Source organism: Trachurus japonicus, chromosome 5 (assembly GCF_045865225.1).
Source record: "Trachurus japonicus isolate A0001 chromosome 5, Traja_1.0".
NCBI classification, from domain to species: Eukaryota; Metazoa; Chordata; class Actinopteri; order Carangiformes; family Carangidae; genus Trachurus; species Trachurus japonicus.
Window position 1 is genome coordinate 27,016,677 of NC_140911.1, and position 15,879 is coordinate 27,032,555.

Genomic DNA, 15,879 nt, shown 5'->3' on the forward strand with positions numbered 1-15,879 from the left:
GAATGAATAAAGGCGAAACAATAATGACACAACCTCATCTTTATTTGTTATCACTTTTTTGATATCAAAATTTAGACTCAGGAATGAGTAGCCTGCATAGCTGAGTGCCCCTTCCTAAAACCATTTAGATATCACACAAAGTAGGCTATCTATCATCTGTTGTGCAATAATGAATCATACACATTAGTGAGAAAGTTCTTTAATTTTAATAAAGCAAATAACAACAGCTGGCAATTTCTGATTAACCAAACAGTAGGCTACAATCTTCAACAAAATGTTCTTGATTTTTTTTAAATGTGATTTCCTTTAAAGATCGTAAAGTGGACTGAGTATAACTGAAAATATTCAATACAAACATATTCCGGTGGCTTATTTACGTATTCATTGCCTATTCAGCAGAGAGCAAACGTTGCGACTTCGAGGCGGAACTGAAATAAAGTAGTCCTCGTATCAGGTGGGAACGTTTATTGGTAACACCCGGAACCGCGCTCTCGACGCTGGTTGGTGCGAAACATGCCGAAGTAAGTCAACATATTCTTACGACTTTATGGTTTTTGTTTTTTATTTCTGCATTTCAACAAACATGATTGATGATAATACTGGAATTAAGAGTAGAACGGTGCCAGGTTGAAAAGCGAAAACTGAGGAAACAGGCGGGTTAGAGTCAGATGACCGCCGTGAGCTTTGTTTGGGCTGTGTCTATGTGCTGGAGTGAACCTCCATTAACAGCGACAGAACCTCCTAAACACCGTGATACTAAATCATTTCACCACAATATCATCACGTCGAAACTACTCGAGGCTAATACGTAGTAAGCCAACAAAACTTTATAATAATTCAATGTAGTTGACGAAATATCCACAAACCACTTTGCGTTTACTCGCATAGTGTGGACTGTCCGACAGCATCACTCGGACAACAGATCGTTTCCTCAGCTGTAACAGATAAAATACATTAAATTGATGGTTTATATTTTACGTTTTGTTAAACTAATCGGTCTAATTCAAGAGTTCAGCAATCTTTCAACAATGAAGAAGTTGTAATGATCGGTTTGTGAAACATCTGATTCCAAATAATGGTGGTTGTTCAGGCTACAGTTCAATATCCCACCATACCGATAAATGTTTGTGAAATTTAATTTACCCTCACTTACAAATAGTAAAAAGACTTTGACAAAGCATTTCAGCTGCACTAGAAACTGCATCCTCCAAAATAAAAGCTGAATCAACAGCTTTTACAGTTTAAATAAAAACTGACCATCGTAACATTATAAGGATAGATCAGTAAATCCTGTCTTAGCATGGGGTTTAAAACTTTACTAACCTGTTGTTTGGTGTGGAGATTTTATAAAAATTTTATAAAAATCTGAATATGGTAGCTGAGGAGGCATTGCTGGAATTTGGCACAAACTCAGACCGAAGTTAATTTTCAGGTTCAGGTTACTTTATTGATACCCAAGGGTAAACTAGTTTTGCAGTCGAGAGTTAAACAAGCAACAGAAAACGAACAATCAAATCAGAAACAGGACATTTAAAAAGAACACATACACATAAAACAAGAGACAGCTTGGGCTCGACAGAAAAAAATTTGTGTTCGTCATGGTCACTTTGACCTTATAAAACAGTTTTAGGCGACACCAGTGTCACAATTCAGAACAAATGTCTAAAAGGAATAAATGAGAAAGTGATGCATTATATATCTGAACAGTAAAAAGTCAACATCTCAGAGTGTTTCTTTCTTTTTTCTTCCCACAGGTTTTACTGTGACTACTGTGACACCTACCTTACACATGACTCAGTAAGTTGTGTTTGTGTGTACCATTTAATTGTAGAAACGCATGGAAAAATCTCGTAGTTTTGCTCTGCTCCTGTTAAATATCCACAAATTTGTTCTATTTCCTCTCTAGCCATCGGTGAGGAAAACCCACTGCAGTGGCAGGAAACACAAAGAAAATGTGAAAGATTACTACCAGAAATGGATGGAGGAGCAGGCGCAGAGCCTGATCGATAAAACAAGTAAGCAAACTATTACTATAAACTTGCTGTTTATGCCTTTAGGGAATTTTTAATGATAGCTCTCTATTCTCATACTTTTCCCTGGGATGTTACTAAGTGTGAGACGTTGGGTGTCTTAAAATATGAGCATTCACTTGCTCCATCTCTAATACTCATGTGTGCCAGAAGTTTAACCTAAATATTAAAGTGACCTCTAGTGGCAGGTGCTATATGACTGATGATTCATATGCTTGTGCAGTGAACTATTCATACCCCTGATGTGGGCACAGAGTGCTTTTACTTTCCATATTTAGTGCCCTGGTTAGATGTAGACAGTAAATTTCACGTTAGAGTAAAGCCTGATACAGAGCCCACACGAGGCACGCTTATGCACTTGTGTGGGATTGCCAAGCTCTTTGCCTAAATAATGTACTATGTACATCATCTTACTTGGGCCCCCTCTGAGATTACGAACCACTAATCCACATCAGAGATGCAAAGCCTATGTGTTGCAAGAGCATAGTTGTCCAGTGTGGAGTAATAATGTTGTTTCACAGGCTGAAACTCCTTTGCAACAAAAAGGCCGCATGTGTACATTGTGTTGTTTGCCTTCAGTCTGTAGAGCATGAAATGGGCTTAAATTAATTCTTTACAAACAGCAAAATGCAATTCCAAGATTGTGTGCTGTACGTGATTGATCTCTGTGGTTGTTTGTGCGTTCATGTTTTGTCCTGTGTCCCGACAGCGGCTGCCTTTCAACAGGGGAAGATCCCCCCCACACCGTTCCCTGGTGGCCCCCCTCCAGGTCAGTCCATTCATTGCAATATTCAAATATTCAAAATATTCAAACGCATAAAAATAAACCGTACAACTGAACACGTCTAGTCTGGTTCGTGTTGTGTTTTTGTGTCTCATTTCGAGTCAGTGCAGATGAAGCCCATAATTCATAAGAATGCACATGAATCTGATTTAATTTACACGCATGGTAAATTGTTCTAACTGTGACTGCGCTAACGTGTGATGTTTGTAAACCAGGTGGGCCTCCTCGTCCTGGCATGCTGCCAACGCCCCCCATGGGAGGTCCTCCTATGATGCCCATGATGGGACCTCCACCACATGGGATGATGCCTGGTGGACCAGGTAAGATGCACGTTTTTTTTTTTTTTTTGATTTCCTATAATAGAGCTGCAACGATTAGTATTAGTCAACTGCCAGGAAATGAATTTGAAACTGTTCTTAAGTCATAGAGAATTAAATGATTCGCTGGTTCCAACCTGAGGAAAGAGTGAGGGTTTGATGCTTTTCGTCGTCATGTCTGAATATGTGTTGGACTGTCGGTTGAATAAAACAAATACGTTGCCAGCAGCAGTTTGAGTTTGTTGCATTTTAAAAAACAACAAAAAAACATTTTTGAGATTGTATTGTACTAACTAGTGCATGAATGTGAATCCAGCCAGGTCTCTATTAGATCTGATGCGTAAAGTGCATTGATGTGACTTCTTTGTGTGAAGCAGTCATTTGAGGTCAGTACCTAAGCTGTGTTTGTCTTCACTGTCGCTTTCAAGGAGGCATGAGGCCGCCGATGGGAGGACCAATGCAGATGATGCCAGGACCACCACACATGATGCGTCACCCTCGTCCAATGATGATGCCAGTCAGGCCGGGCATGATGCGTCCAGACAGATAAGAACGAGTGGCTTTTCTCTGTTCCTTGATGCCATGAACAGACGAGGTCTAGTGAGGACACTTGCGTTAACACTTGGATTTATCACTGTATGTCCCATCTCTTCAGCCCCGAACCTACGGACCCCGGGAGTAATTATGTGATTTTTGTGTAATTACTTTGATTTTCAGTCTGAGTCTTGGTATTTATTTTTTTTATTGACCTCATTCAAATTAAGTTTAGATCCCTTTTTTTTTTTAAATTAAGCAGCCTCTCCTGTGTTAGTGTCAAGACAGAAATATCTCATCTCACTCTGACATGCTGTTCAGCACACCTTTTAAAGAGCATTTGCATTTTTTTTGTTACTACATTTTAGGTTTTAAATGTTTTTGTTATATTTCATTTAAATGTTTTGAGAAATAAAATGGTGATTTCAAACCTGCTTTTTAAATCGTCGTTAATGTCACCAAAGTTCATTTTTAATGTTTTATTAGCTCTTCACTTAGGCAGTTGTTTACAATTCTGGTTAATTACAGCTATTTTTTCAAGCCCTACATGTGCACTATTGAAGAGAATTGAGTTTTTCAGGATTTTTGAATAGACCGTCCGTGTTACAATTTTCTCATTTCAGTTTGCAAAATGTCAGTTTTTTTTCTCTGAGAGGAAATCAGAGCTTCTCTGGGTCTTGCAAAGTCTTAAAAAAGAATCAAACACAGTTTCCTCAAAAAACCTCAGGAAGGTCGGGGGGGGGGGGGCTCTTCAAGTGAACTTAAAGGTGGTCTTCAAAGTTTTGACTCACCTGCTGTTGAGTCTGGATTGTGCTCCAGGAGGATGTACAGGTTCAGTCACACAATCAAACACTGTCTGTCACAGCTGCTGCAGTAGCAGGAAGGCTCATGTCATGTGCAAGTGAAGCAAAAATTTTGAGTTTGAAGTTGATTCATGTATTCGTTTGCTGCTCCTCCAAGTGCAGGTTGAATTACTTACCTTAAATAGAAAAAAAATTGATGTATGATAATTTAATCATAATTAATTCCAGCCCATATTGTCCCCATTGGGGTTTCTTATTATTCTATAATTTTAGGCAGTAGGACTGTCAAAGAGGTGAAATCCTGCAGAAGCTGAAAGTGGAGTTTGACATTTGCTCACCAGCTGTCCTTGGTTACATTCCTTAAAGCGCCCACAAAACACATTTATATCAACATGGTGAAGTAGAGATAATTGCCACATTGTCATAAGCTCGTTGTTTTCCAGTTCGGCCTGCAGCTGGCTCTGTTTTGCTCATTCAACCTCTAAAAAGTTGAAAATAAGTGGTACAGAGAGTGCTGAAATAAGCATTAAATGCATAATGTAATAACTACCTTTTTATACACACCGTAAGTGGTTATGTACAGTATGTGCATGCAGGGTTTAAACCGATGTAAGAATAAGTCGTGGGTACAGCTGAGCTGAAGTATTACGGTGATATTGTGCAGAGATTGTTTCTGATATTACACGGCTGATTAACTGTTCAGTGTGTGTGGGAAGGAGCTGTTCTTGTGTCAGGCTGTTTTGGCGCGCTGCTGCGTAGCTCTTACCAGAGGGCAGGCGTGGGAGTGGGTCATGTCCAGGGTGTGAGGGTCTGCACTGACTTTCCCTGCCAGCCTCCCTGGAGTCTGCAAGCACCGCGTTTCATCCTTGATTCATCATTTTAGCATTGTTAAGTGTTTGTGTGTGTACAGATGCATCTTGCTTTTTGTTATTTGATAATATTATGATATTTGATACCAATATTAAAGGGATAGTTCACCCAAAATTGAAATTTCACTCATTATCTACCCTCATGTGGACTAAGGGCTGGGAGAAGTTTCAGAGTCCTCTGTGGCTTCTCTGAGTTACAGGGGGTCTCGGCGTAGGAGTGCATGTCCATATAACGGTTGCAAATGGATACCAACTGTCTTCGTAACAAAAAGACACACCAAAAAACATCCAAATACCGGTATATGCTGAAGCATGCTGCTTGTTTTGTAGCGGAAGCTTCTCGAAGCTCCTCTTCCCGGTTCGTCAAATTTGGACGAACTGGGAAGAGGACAGACCCTGGTTTGTCCAAATTTGACGAACCGGGAAGAGGAGCTTCCGCTACAAACAAGCTTGAAATATAGACTTCTTTAATTTTTTTCGGGCCAATTTCGCATTTCAGGGCTTCAATACAAGACGGACATTACATACGAGCAACATGGAGGTATTTGGATGTTTTTTGGTGTGTCTTTTTTGTTACGAAGACAGTTGGTATCCACTTGCAACTGTTATATGGATATGCAGTGCTGCACGGAGCCCCGCTGTAACTCAGAGATGGCACGGATTACTCTGAAACTTCTCCCAGCCCTTAGTCGACATGAGGGTGAGTAGATAATGAAATTTCAATTTTGGGTGAACTATCCCTTTAACATGGAAACATCATGTCCTGCAGTGTTTTTCTTTCACATCTTTTTATTGTTTTTTTTCCTTTTAAACATAATACATCTGTTCATTTATACAATATTAACAGTGGAAGCACAATATGAACTCCAACCCCTTCCACCCTGTCAAGCCCTTATTTCCCATATATTGAGACCATGAACATTGTCACAATCTTGAATATATATATGCATAAAGGTAAATAATATATATATAAATATACATATGCACATATAAACACATACATTTGATTAGATCAGAACACAAGCACACTGGAGCCGATTTACACAACTTTGCTGGAAGTAATAGGCAATGTTTACACTGAAATGGAGAAGAGGGAGTAACTGAAAGCAGGGATAGACGAGGAGTAAAGAATTTTCCTGTAATCATTTGTCGAGGTGAGTGAGATTTACATGACATGTGAGAGCAGATAGGATTGCAAGAATGAGGTCCTTCAGTGTTAAACTGAAGATTTAAATAGTCCAACACTGGTTGTGTACAGTAAAAAAAGGTTAGAGCCACCTGGGTGCCTCAAAGCCTGAGCGGAGCTGACATGTTTGCTGTGCCTCAAGGTGTGAACGTGTGTGTCAAGTGCGTTATCCCGGTGATAGACTGGCGACCTGCACAGGGTGTACCCTTTTGTTTTTGCTCAGTGCAATCTGGGATAAACATCCCCCTCCCCCCACACCCGGGATATTACAAGCAGATCCAGAAAACAGATGGATTTTTAAAAACATTGTTTCACTAGACAAATGAGAAAGTTGACCGAGCTCCTCATTAGTTTATTCAGTCGAGCGTGTTTGAAGAATTACAGCTGTTACATAAGAATCTGTGGCTGCCAGTGAATCATTATCTCAGCTGACATTTGTGTCGACGATGCCTCGCAATAATTCAGCGCTTCTCCTTTTGCTGGATGTTTAACTTCTGTGTCCATGATCACAAAACCTCTGCCTAGAATTGTGAAAACGTCTCAACAGATGGAGCTAGAGAGTTGCGATGCTGCACAATTAGAGCCAAGACAGTGGAATGATGTGCAATGACTGATTATGTGCTTCCATGGACTGTCAAATTTCTTTGTATCTCACACTCCCAGAGGACATTTTCTGTGGCTTTATGGTTTAGGAAATTTCTAGGCCACATATGAAAAAGAAACAAATTTGTTGGGGGCAATAGCCATATGCTTCACGCTGTGTTTGCCAATTTATATAGTTGTAGACCAGAGGGGGAGCAAAGACAATGCCATGCACCACATCAGATAACTTTTGGTAGCTGTCTGTCATGCATGTTGTAAATTGTGATCTTCAAAGAGACTTTGGTAGATTACAGGCAACGTGATGGCCACTCCGAGGGACGGATTCCATTAATGTCCTATAAACAACCACCCTCCGCCTCAGAGAGACAGGAATAAAACCATGTTAATGCACATTTTATGCATATGTCGAGCACAGGCGTATACCCGTGTGTCATTATGAATATTCAATCTAGCCATGGATGTAGGGGCTGCCCCCGAGGGAATGAAGTGGAGTGGGGGGGGGGGGGGCAGTGTTTGTTATTAGAGCTCAGGAGGGGAGGAAACAGGCCTCGATCACGAGGAATACAGTGTGTGTGTGTGTGTCATAATGAGGAGCAGACACCCCAGGGTTTGGGCTGATACTTATTTTAGGGGTGTAACGGTATTTGTATTCGTCCCGTGCCGTCACGGTACGGGGTCACGGTTCGGTGCACACAGTCACACGACGAATACATCTGAGTGAATATTAAAAAAGTCAAGTCCTCACTCCGATCTAGGTGGGAGTGATGAGCATAAAGGTTCCCAGCAACTGTCAAAATACACAAAGAAGTGATGAGAGTGAAGTTAGAGGAGCCCTTTGCCTCATTTATATCACCGTGTGACTTCTCAGTCAAACACAACAGCGACGGCTCTGGACTGGTCGACCGGTCAAAGGCTATCAGCAATATTTCACGGATTTGCGGTGCATCATTAGAAACACATAAAACATGTTAATGCATATAAGATATTAGACGGCATCACCCCGATATGTCAATCACTGGTGCAAGGAAAGAGACAAGTTGTGTGCAACAACTTATCCCGCTGCTTTTAAGCCTCTTGACATGAACACAGACAGGACCAGAATAGGAATGTCACCATAATAGATTTTCTTGGTACGATTATTGTCAGAGAAATAATCACGGTATTACGATTATCACGATTATTATGCATTAATTAATCTCACAACACTATTAATGTGTAAAATCAAATATAGTTAGAATATAATTAATACTAATTATAAAATATTTTAAATATCTATTAATATGACCAATTATTAATCCGCCAGGGGAAGTGTTTGAAATATTCAAGTCATTAATCATCATCGATACCAAATGTTTAAGTTAATTAATTTTAATCTTTTTTTAATATTATAAATGACACTCTATCTGCCGACACGGTTAATCCTTTTTTTGGAAAGTGACGGTATTTAGGAATCTTTGCGATCAATTAATTGTGGCATTTAATACCACAATTAATTGTGAAAATAAGTAACCAGAAACATCACTAAAGCAACTGGCATCTATAAATAAATTTATTATTATTATTATTATCTGGCCTAAAGTAACTGTGTAAACCAACATTGATGTTAGCTTCTTGTTTTGTTTTTTATAATAGTAGCCAGTTGTCAAGTTTTTTTTCCTAGAATTAATGAATGATATTATAACACTCCTAATGCACTTATTTTATTTTTTATAACAGAAGATCGTTTTTAGATTTACAATCAGTTAGTGTCTGTTGTACCGAACCGTGACTTATGTGTACTGTTACACCCCTAAGATGAGTGAATTTAGCTCTTGGAAAACCCATTGTTCAGTGGTGTTTTTAGCAATAGCTGGAGATGTGACCTTTGTGAGAAAGCAGCCTCCTCTTGACATTGTTATTACGATACACTACAAAAACACTTAGCTTCAATGTGTTTGATATAACTGAATGCTCGTCTTATAAATATTTTAGATGCTTTTCTCAAGAAAAAATGAAGTCTTTGTCTTGTGAAGTGAGACCTGATAACTTGCACTCTAGCTTGTGTTTCAAAGTCAGAAAATCCTTATAACTCCTGTTTTTCTCTTATAAGATCTGGGAAACAGCTCAACCCTCTTCATAATCAGTTGTATTAAATCTGTTAATGTTTTGTAATCATCTCATTGTAATTGAATGTGTTTGTCTCTTTTAAATCAGATCTAAGATCTATCTCAATGATCATGGTTGATAAGAATTTCTCAGTTTGTAGTTTTTTGAAGATTTTTTTAATGATGAAGGTTTGTTATGTAGTCTGGAAATTTTCCAGACTGACTGCATGAGACCATGTGCTGACTGTTCTTCTCATCTATGTGGCTGTGGCTGAGTGTTTGGGGTCATTGTCTCAGGATGCTGAGTGAATCTGGGGCTGATCACATACCCACATCCCTATGAGATACAACACTGAACATGTGTCTCAGCTTATCACAGTGTTGTCATGTTTGACATGCTGTATCAACATATTGGGCATAAAAAAGACACAAAATATGTTGGTCTATCAGCATCAAACAGAATGAGACAGAAAGTCTGAAGTCTGCACCAAAGTTGACTGCACTGCTCCTCGTCTCTATTAAGGTTAATGTTGTGGCAATTCAAAAACACAAGTCACTGATAAAGGAGAGAAAAGATAAATTCAAATTGTACTTCACTGAAAAAAATGTGACCACTTTTGGGTGGTGTAAACAAGCAGTGAGCAGAATATTAACATGCCATAACCTTTAAGGTTGATGCATATATTTAGATTCACATTTTATGTTCAAAAGTGCAATATTCATCCCCCTTTTTCTGTCTTTGATCTCCACCACCTCCTGAGGGAAACATCTGGCCAGTTTTGCAGTGAGCCGAGGAGCCAAAAACTATGAGCTTTAAAGGTCACTGAACGGTTAGAGTCAGGTTGTAATGTCTGTGGCTTCATCTTTACGTGTGACCCCTCTTATGTGATTCATTAGTCAATACAAGAGTCTTAAACACAACACAGCTGCTGGTTTGATTGCATAACGGAAAATTGCCTTTGCAAAGTGTCGTTGAAATTGACTTGACTTATTCATTTTTACAGTGCACTTCACACTCACCTCTTTGATATTCATGTCATACACATGAACGCATTAATGTCCCAAATATCAACCCTCAGGGCTCACAGGAGAGGCACTCAGAAAGCTGTTCTCTGCAGCCCCCAGACCCATCAGCAGGGCCAGGGGAGGGGAGAGGCTTCAAGGGGATTGCTGATTGATTAATTGCTCATACCAAACAGATTCGACTGCGATTGACAGCTGGCCAGATGCGCCCTGATTTACACCCTGTGAAGGATCGTTTTGGATTCTGTATTCATGATGATGCATCTTCCTTTGCTCGCAGCATGCAGTTGGCATTCTTTACCACTCAACAGCCCTGGTTGAATGAAAAATGTTAATCCCCTGACTGCCGATGTCTCTAAAGCCAATTGGCTCATAACTGCATGAAGACCAGGATGATGCTGGGGAGTATGTGGCATGCAGGGGATGACTGCGCACTGCTGCTGGGTGGGCTATTGATCGAAAGAATCACAGAGAAAGAAAGCAGTTTGCTAGGGAAAGGTTTTGGTAGACTTTCAATACCTCCCATGTCTCCTTTTCCTCCTCCCATTTGTTTCTCCCTCCATTTCAGTTCCACCACCTCCTCCTCCTCCTCTCTCTTGTCTCCTTCTCTCTGCTGCCCTGCTACCAACACTACTCTGTAATTTAATCCATTTAGTCATGGCTTCAGATCAATATCCATTTTCCTTGGCCTCAGGGAGAGCGTCTTGAGTCTGCTTGTTTCAAACAGTGGTTGCGTTGGCCAGCAGGGGCTCCCATGGGCCTGCGGGCTGATACAGATGTAGTACACCACAGTATCTGCAAAAACAAAGCAAAGCTTACATCTAATCTCCCGCTATAACCTGCTGCACAAGACACAGCTCTGTGTGCTGGAGCTCTGTGTGTACTTTCACTATTTTTATTTTTATTTTTATTTTTTTTACAAACTTCCTGTTGCACTTTGGTTGACTTAAAAATCAATGACTGTCTGTCTTCCAGATCACTCTTCCACCGAGATGTTGAAATGAAACGCCTGCCCGCTTAGCAAGTGAATGACATCGAATCAGATTTAATTAAGGCTAATTTGATTAGTGGCTCTTGTATGTGAACAGGAGGAAGGCTGGAATTATTATTTCTTTCCCCTCTGGGATTGATTCACTGTTGGCACAATGTGGCATCTTGGGATAGCAGAAGAACAGTTAGCTTACAGCGCTATAGTGCAATGCAAGACTCTACTGTTTGCACCTAAGGGATTAAAGGGACAACGAGGAGTTTCTATTTGGTTATTAAAAAAAGTCTCATGTTAATGTGGATGAATCTACGTTACCCACACTTGTTAATGGGCCCATTTTTGATAAATATATCGTTTTGTCTCTATCTTTATTTTGTTATTATTAGTGGTGGTGGAAATGCTGGTTGAGCTGACCAGCGTTTCTTTACTTTTGGTTTCGTGGCGAGTCATGAGAATAACGCCGCCGAATCGCCGTTTATGGTCGGAACTACGACGGTATGTGAACCTCTTTGAACCTCTGACTTTAATTATTGATGAATAAAAACATGAGTCTGTCTTGCGCCGGTCAAACAATTTCACGGTGTGCGGAGGCTCATAAATGTAGTGTGAAAACACTTCGCTTTCCCAAAACTCCTCGTTGTCCCTTTAATATGAACTGTTTTGACCAGTATTACCCTTTTGTAATCAACTATTTATTACAGTAACTGCTGTATTTATTTACTTTGTGGGCTACTTTCTTTTGCTTGTCTGGTGTTTTTCAAGCTAATTTTTACCTTATAAGTAAATGCATAGAAATCCCTATTAAAGGTAATCTACATCACTGCTAACCACCTGTGTGTCCTGTCATCACCTAAAAGTCTCAATGTGACAAGTCTAAATTTGTCCCTGGGTGAACATTTGGAGACCATGTAACACTGTTAGCTGCTCCACCTCGGTGTCTTCAGCTGGCTCGGTGCTGGCCTGCCACCGGCCAGCTGTGCTCTGTGGACACTGACAGTGATTCTCCTTCACCTGCTCCACTGTGTTGTGCAATACCATGTTTTATAAATAGCCATGTTAAATATTCATCTGTCAGCATTTGCATCCAAAGTATTTTGCACTTCACGGCTAAGTTTCATAAAGTCAAAAGGACAGCCAAAGAATTCACCTGTATACTACTTTACACACTAGTGTTAAATAGAATGGCTTCTAACTATGAGTGATGACTGAGTGTCATATCAAAGTGCAGAAATTAAATATTAATTAAACTATAAGCACCCCACCTTTACTTACAGGTATTTGGTTTTATGTCAGAATTGTAAGATGATCAGTGACAGAATTTTTTAAAAACAATACTGATGCAATATTATTATTGACTGATAATATCAAAAAAATCTAAAATTGCATAACAGCTGCTAAATGAATAACCTTGAGATTGTTAGTTATAGTTTTACGAGAATTAATATTATTATCAGTAGTAGTAATATTATTATTTTTGACTCTTATTTTTAAAGTAGTTTGGTTAAATGCTTTACCAAATTACAAATCAGATCATGATAAATGGCAAGGGGAAGTCAAATAATTGTTGTTGTGGCAACAATTCTTTTCTTTTTTTCCTAATTAATCAAATAAAATATTGTCAAGTTTCAGTATTGTGGTTTCATGATGATATAATGAAAATAATGACTGTAAACTGAAAATGGTGATGAAATTATTGTATCCTCTGTATTTTGTGTGTGTTTTTGTTTTTCCAATTCTGGATGTCTAAATTTGGAATAACCAGACTTTATGCATTTTTCATATAACCTCACCTCCAACTAAAGGACTTGAATTTTTCATCAGGGTCCTCATCACCTCAAACATATGGTTCTTATCATATATGCATATAAAAATAGCTCCTCGCCTCGGCCCCATTGCTGATGTGCCATCACTAACATGATTTCTTTTCTTCTCATATCACTTCACCTCAGTCTGCCTTTGTGTTCATGTTTTGTTGTTGTGGTTTACCCTGAACCAATTTTAAAGTTGGAAAATTGTCACGAGGCCACAACATTCAGACATTTTTTCAGCAAATTAAAGGCCTCTCTTGAAAAACTACTCGCCACTAAGACGATCAATTAGTTTCTTGAATTGGCTACATATTTGATCTATGCTGACATTTTGACATCTGTTCTACTATTAAAAATAGATTATTATGTGTAATATAAAATGTTTAAATTCAATGAAAACTACCTTCAAAAGTTGCACTTGAATAAAACAGAATAGCTCATAGCTGTCATTTTCCCTCAGCTGTTACATGTTACTGACATGTTAATTAGTTAGGCAGTTGATTAGTTTAATCCCAAAGGAACGGAGTGGTTAGCGCACTTTTAAATCTGGTATTCACTTGCATTCAATTGTAGATTATTGTACTGATTTAGATTATATTAAAATATGGACATACACTGAGCAAAAAAGAAGAAGCAAAGAATCAAAATAAAGTTTATTCTCCAAAAAAGCTGAATGAACATCTTGTTGGTCGATCGTGCATTTTCCTTTTGTATTCTGTCAAGATTATTCAAAGGCAGAGTGCACTAGCTGCATCTTCAGAGCAAAGTAATCAGCCTAAAAAGGCATGAATGAAGGAATACAAGCATTGTGTCTATTATGTAGTCTGCCAGCCACCCTGAAAACTTTAAACACTCTGTCCTCAACTTGGTTCCTTTTGTACTTTCTGCTAAAATGACAATGTGCACTGCATTTCCAGAGGGAGTCATTGATTTCTGAGTTTCCACAGAATAAGACCCGTGTTGTTGCTGTGCAGGCACAAAGAAATACAGATGGTGCCTCGCACATCCTGCTCATGCTTACTCCGTCTTTCTTCTCACCAGTTCAGCCCTTTCAGCGGGTACACAAATGCACAACATGATGAATCCAGAGCAAAGGTGCACAATCTGCAGTTTTATCTATACAGATTGTGAAAGATTACATGCAAACAGAGATAAGTTTCCACAAATGACTTGGTTTCCGGCCTCAGAGGCGTATGTGAAACTGCCTCAAGTATCCCAAATTGTTTCTATCGGAAAGCTGTCTTTGCAATCAAGTGTGTCTCTGCTTATCTCCCCTGCAGAAATTTCTGTTGTTCCCTTCTGCCAGTCAATATGCGCCTAAGGTGGAATTGGAAAACCCATCATCTGTTACTATCTCATCCATGCATGTAATGGTGTTTAATACAAGGACTCAGCTCTTGTTAGAACTGAGAGAAACCCGTCTTTATCGTGTACTGACTGCCTGCCACTGTTGGCTATTGTGCTTTCTTTGTTTCCCTCTCTCTCCTGCCAAAGATTTGAGTCAATCGCCTATCCACTAAATGAACTCATTCACACTCTTAAAACAAAACCCAAATCATTTCCAGGTTCATTTTTATACACTTGCTGACTTTTCCTGTTGTTAAAGACACGCTGAGGAGTTGTTCATTTCTAAATTCACCGTTATTACTGGCTGAAATCATGTGTTTTATTTGCACAAGACAATAAGAACCCTTTCTCTTTCTAAAAATAAGAATGACAAAGGTCACCCTTTCAATCTGACGTAGTCGTAACGGTACGCTGGGACTGAACACAAGAGTGCTGTCTTGCCTTTTACTCCAGCAACAAGTAAAATTGCTTTTAGAAAATATGCTCAATATAGAGTCAAGGGCAGAGTCTATTTTTAAGGAAGGAAAGGATTCTTCTTACTCTCTGAAATTCTTTGATGTCCAAAAGTTAAAAAAGGCTAAAAGCCTGTGGCTAAGCACTGTGAATCTAAAGATGAGGGCAGCTTTTACCACAGCAATATACTTTTGGACATAAAGGACAGTATAGGCAGACATGATAGTAGAAATACATGCCTGTCTTATTTCTAGCTGGAGTCTGTGCAAACGCTGGATTTTCCTTTTAGAAAAGTATTACGTGAGCCGTTGCATTATGGAGGTGGATTGTCTTAGAGTATCACTTCCTTGAGAATAAATGTCTTGACTCTCAGCTGAATATATTGAGCATGTCTAATTGATTCATGACTGCCAATATCATTACTATCATTAAGACATATATCTCCAGCACTCTCTGGATATGGAGCTTGTCAAGGGCAGCTATTATGGCGGTGTTACACCGGGAGTGACCTGGCTGTGAACCGTCAGCATTATCTGTGGATTAATTGCCCTGCCTCCTCGTCACCGCTCTACCTGCTCTTGGCCGTGGCTCTCTGCATCTTTCCCTTTGTCCTTTCTTCTCACTTGAATTCGAATGCATCCCTCTGTCATTCCCTCTCCGCGCACCTCTGATAAAATGTGTTTTTTTTTGTTAATCATCAGATTAAATTGTATATTCTTGCTTCCCTTTTCTCTTATCTTCAGATTCTGTGCCAACTGCAATGAAGCAGGGAATGTGTTTAATCTGTCAGTGACCATTGTCATCACTGTGCCTCCTGTTGGGAAATTCAGAAACATGGAGCAGTGCCCATTGTTTTCATTGAAAGCACCACAGAGAGCATTAACCTAACAGGAAGCTCTGCGTGGCTCTGGCTTCAAGACAAATATTTACCCCTGCGTGCAGCCGTGCACGCACACACATGCATGTGCACACACAAACATGTGTGCGTGCAGGTGAACACACACCTGCGTGCACACATCCCTAGCATGCACACAGATTTCACGCCATTGT

At 39.5% G+C, this 15,879-nt stretch overlaps 1 protein-coding gene across 2 annotated transcripts; it reads left to right on the plus strand.

Annotated features, from left to right (window-relative positions):
* Positions 1-475: 475 nt before the first annotated feature.
* On the plus strand, positions 476-4,099 carry snrpc (small nuclear ribonucleoprotein polypeptide C). 2 transcript variants are annotated; one of them, XM_085777076.1, is made up of 6 exons: positions 476-521; positions 1,755-1,797; positions 1,907-2,015; positions 2,740-2,799; positions 3,030-3,134; positions 3,560-4,099. In XM_085777076.1, exons 1-6 carry the CDS (start codon positions 514-516, stop codon positions 3,679-3,681), a joined length of 447 nt encoding a protein of 148 aa, XP_085633202.1. In that variant the 5' UTR covers positions 476-513; the 3' UTR covers positions 3,682-4,099. The 2 variants fall into 2 exon arrangements, with proteins under 2 accessions (XP_085633202.1, XP_085633203.1); XM_085777077.1 differs by having other exon boundaries at positions 3,563-4,099.
* Positions 4,100-15,879: the final 11,780 nt, after the last annotated feature.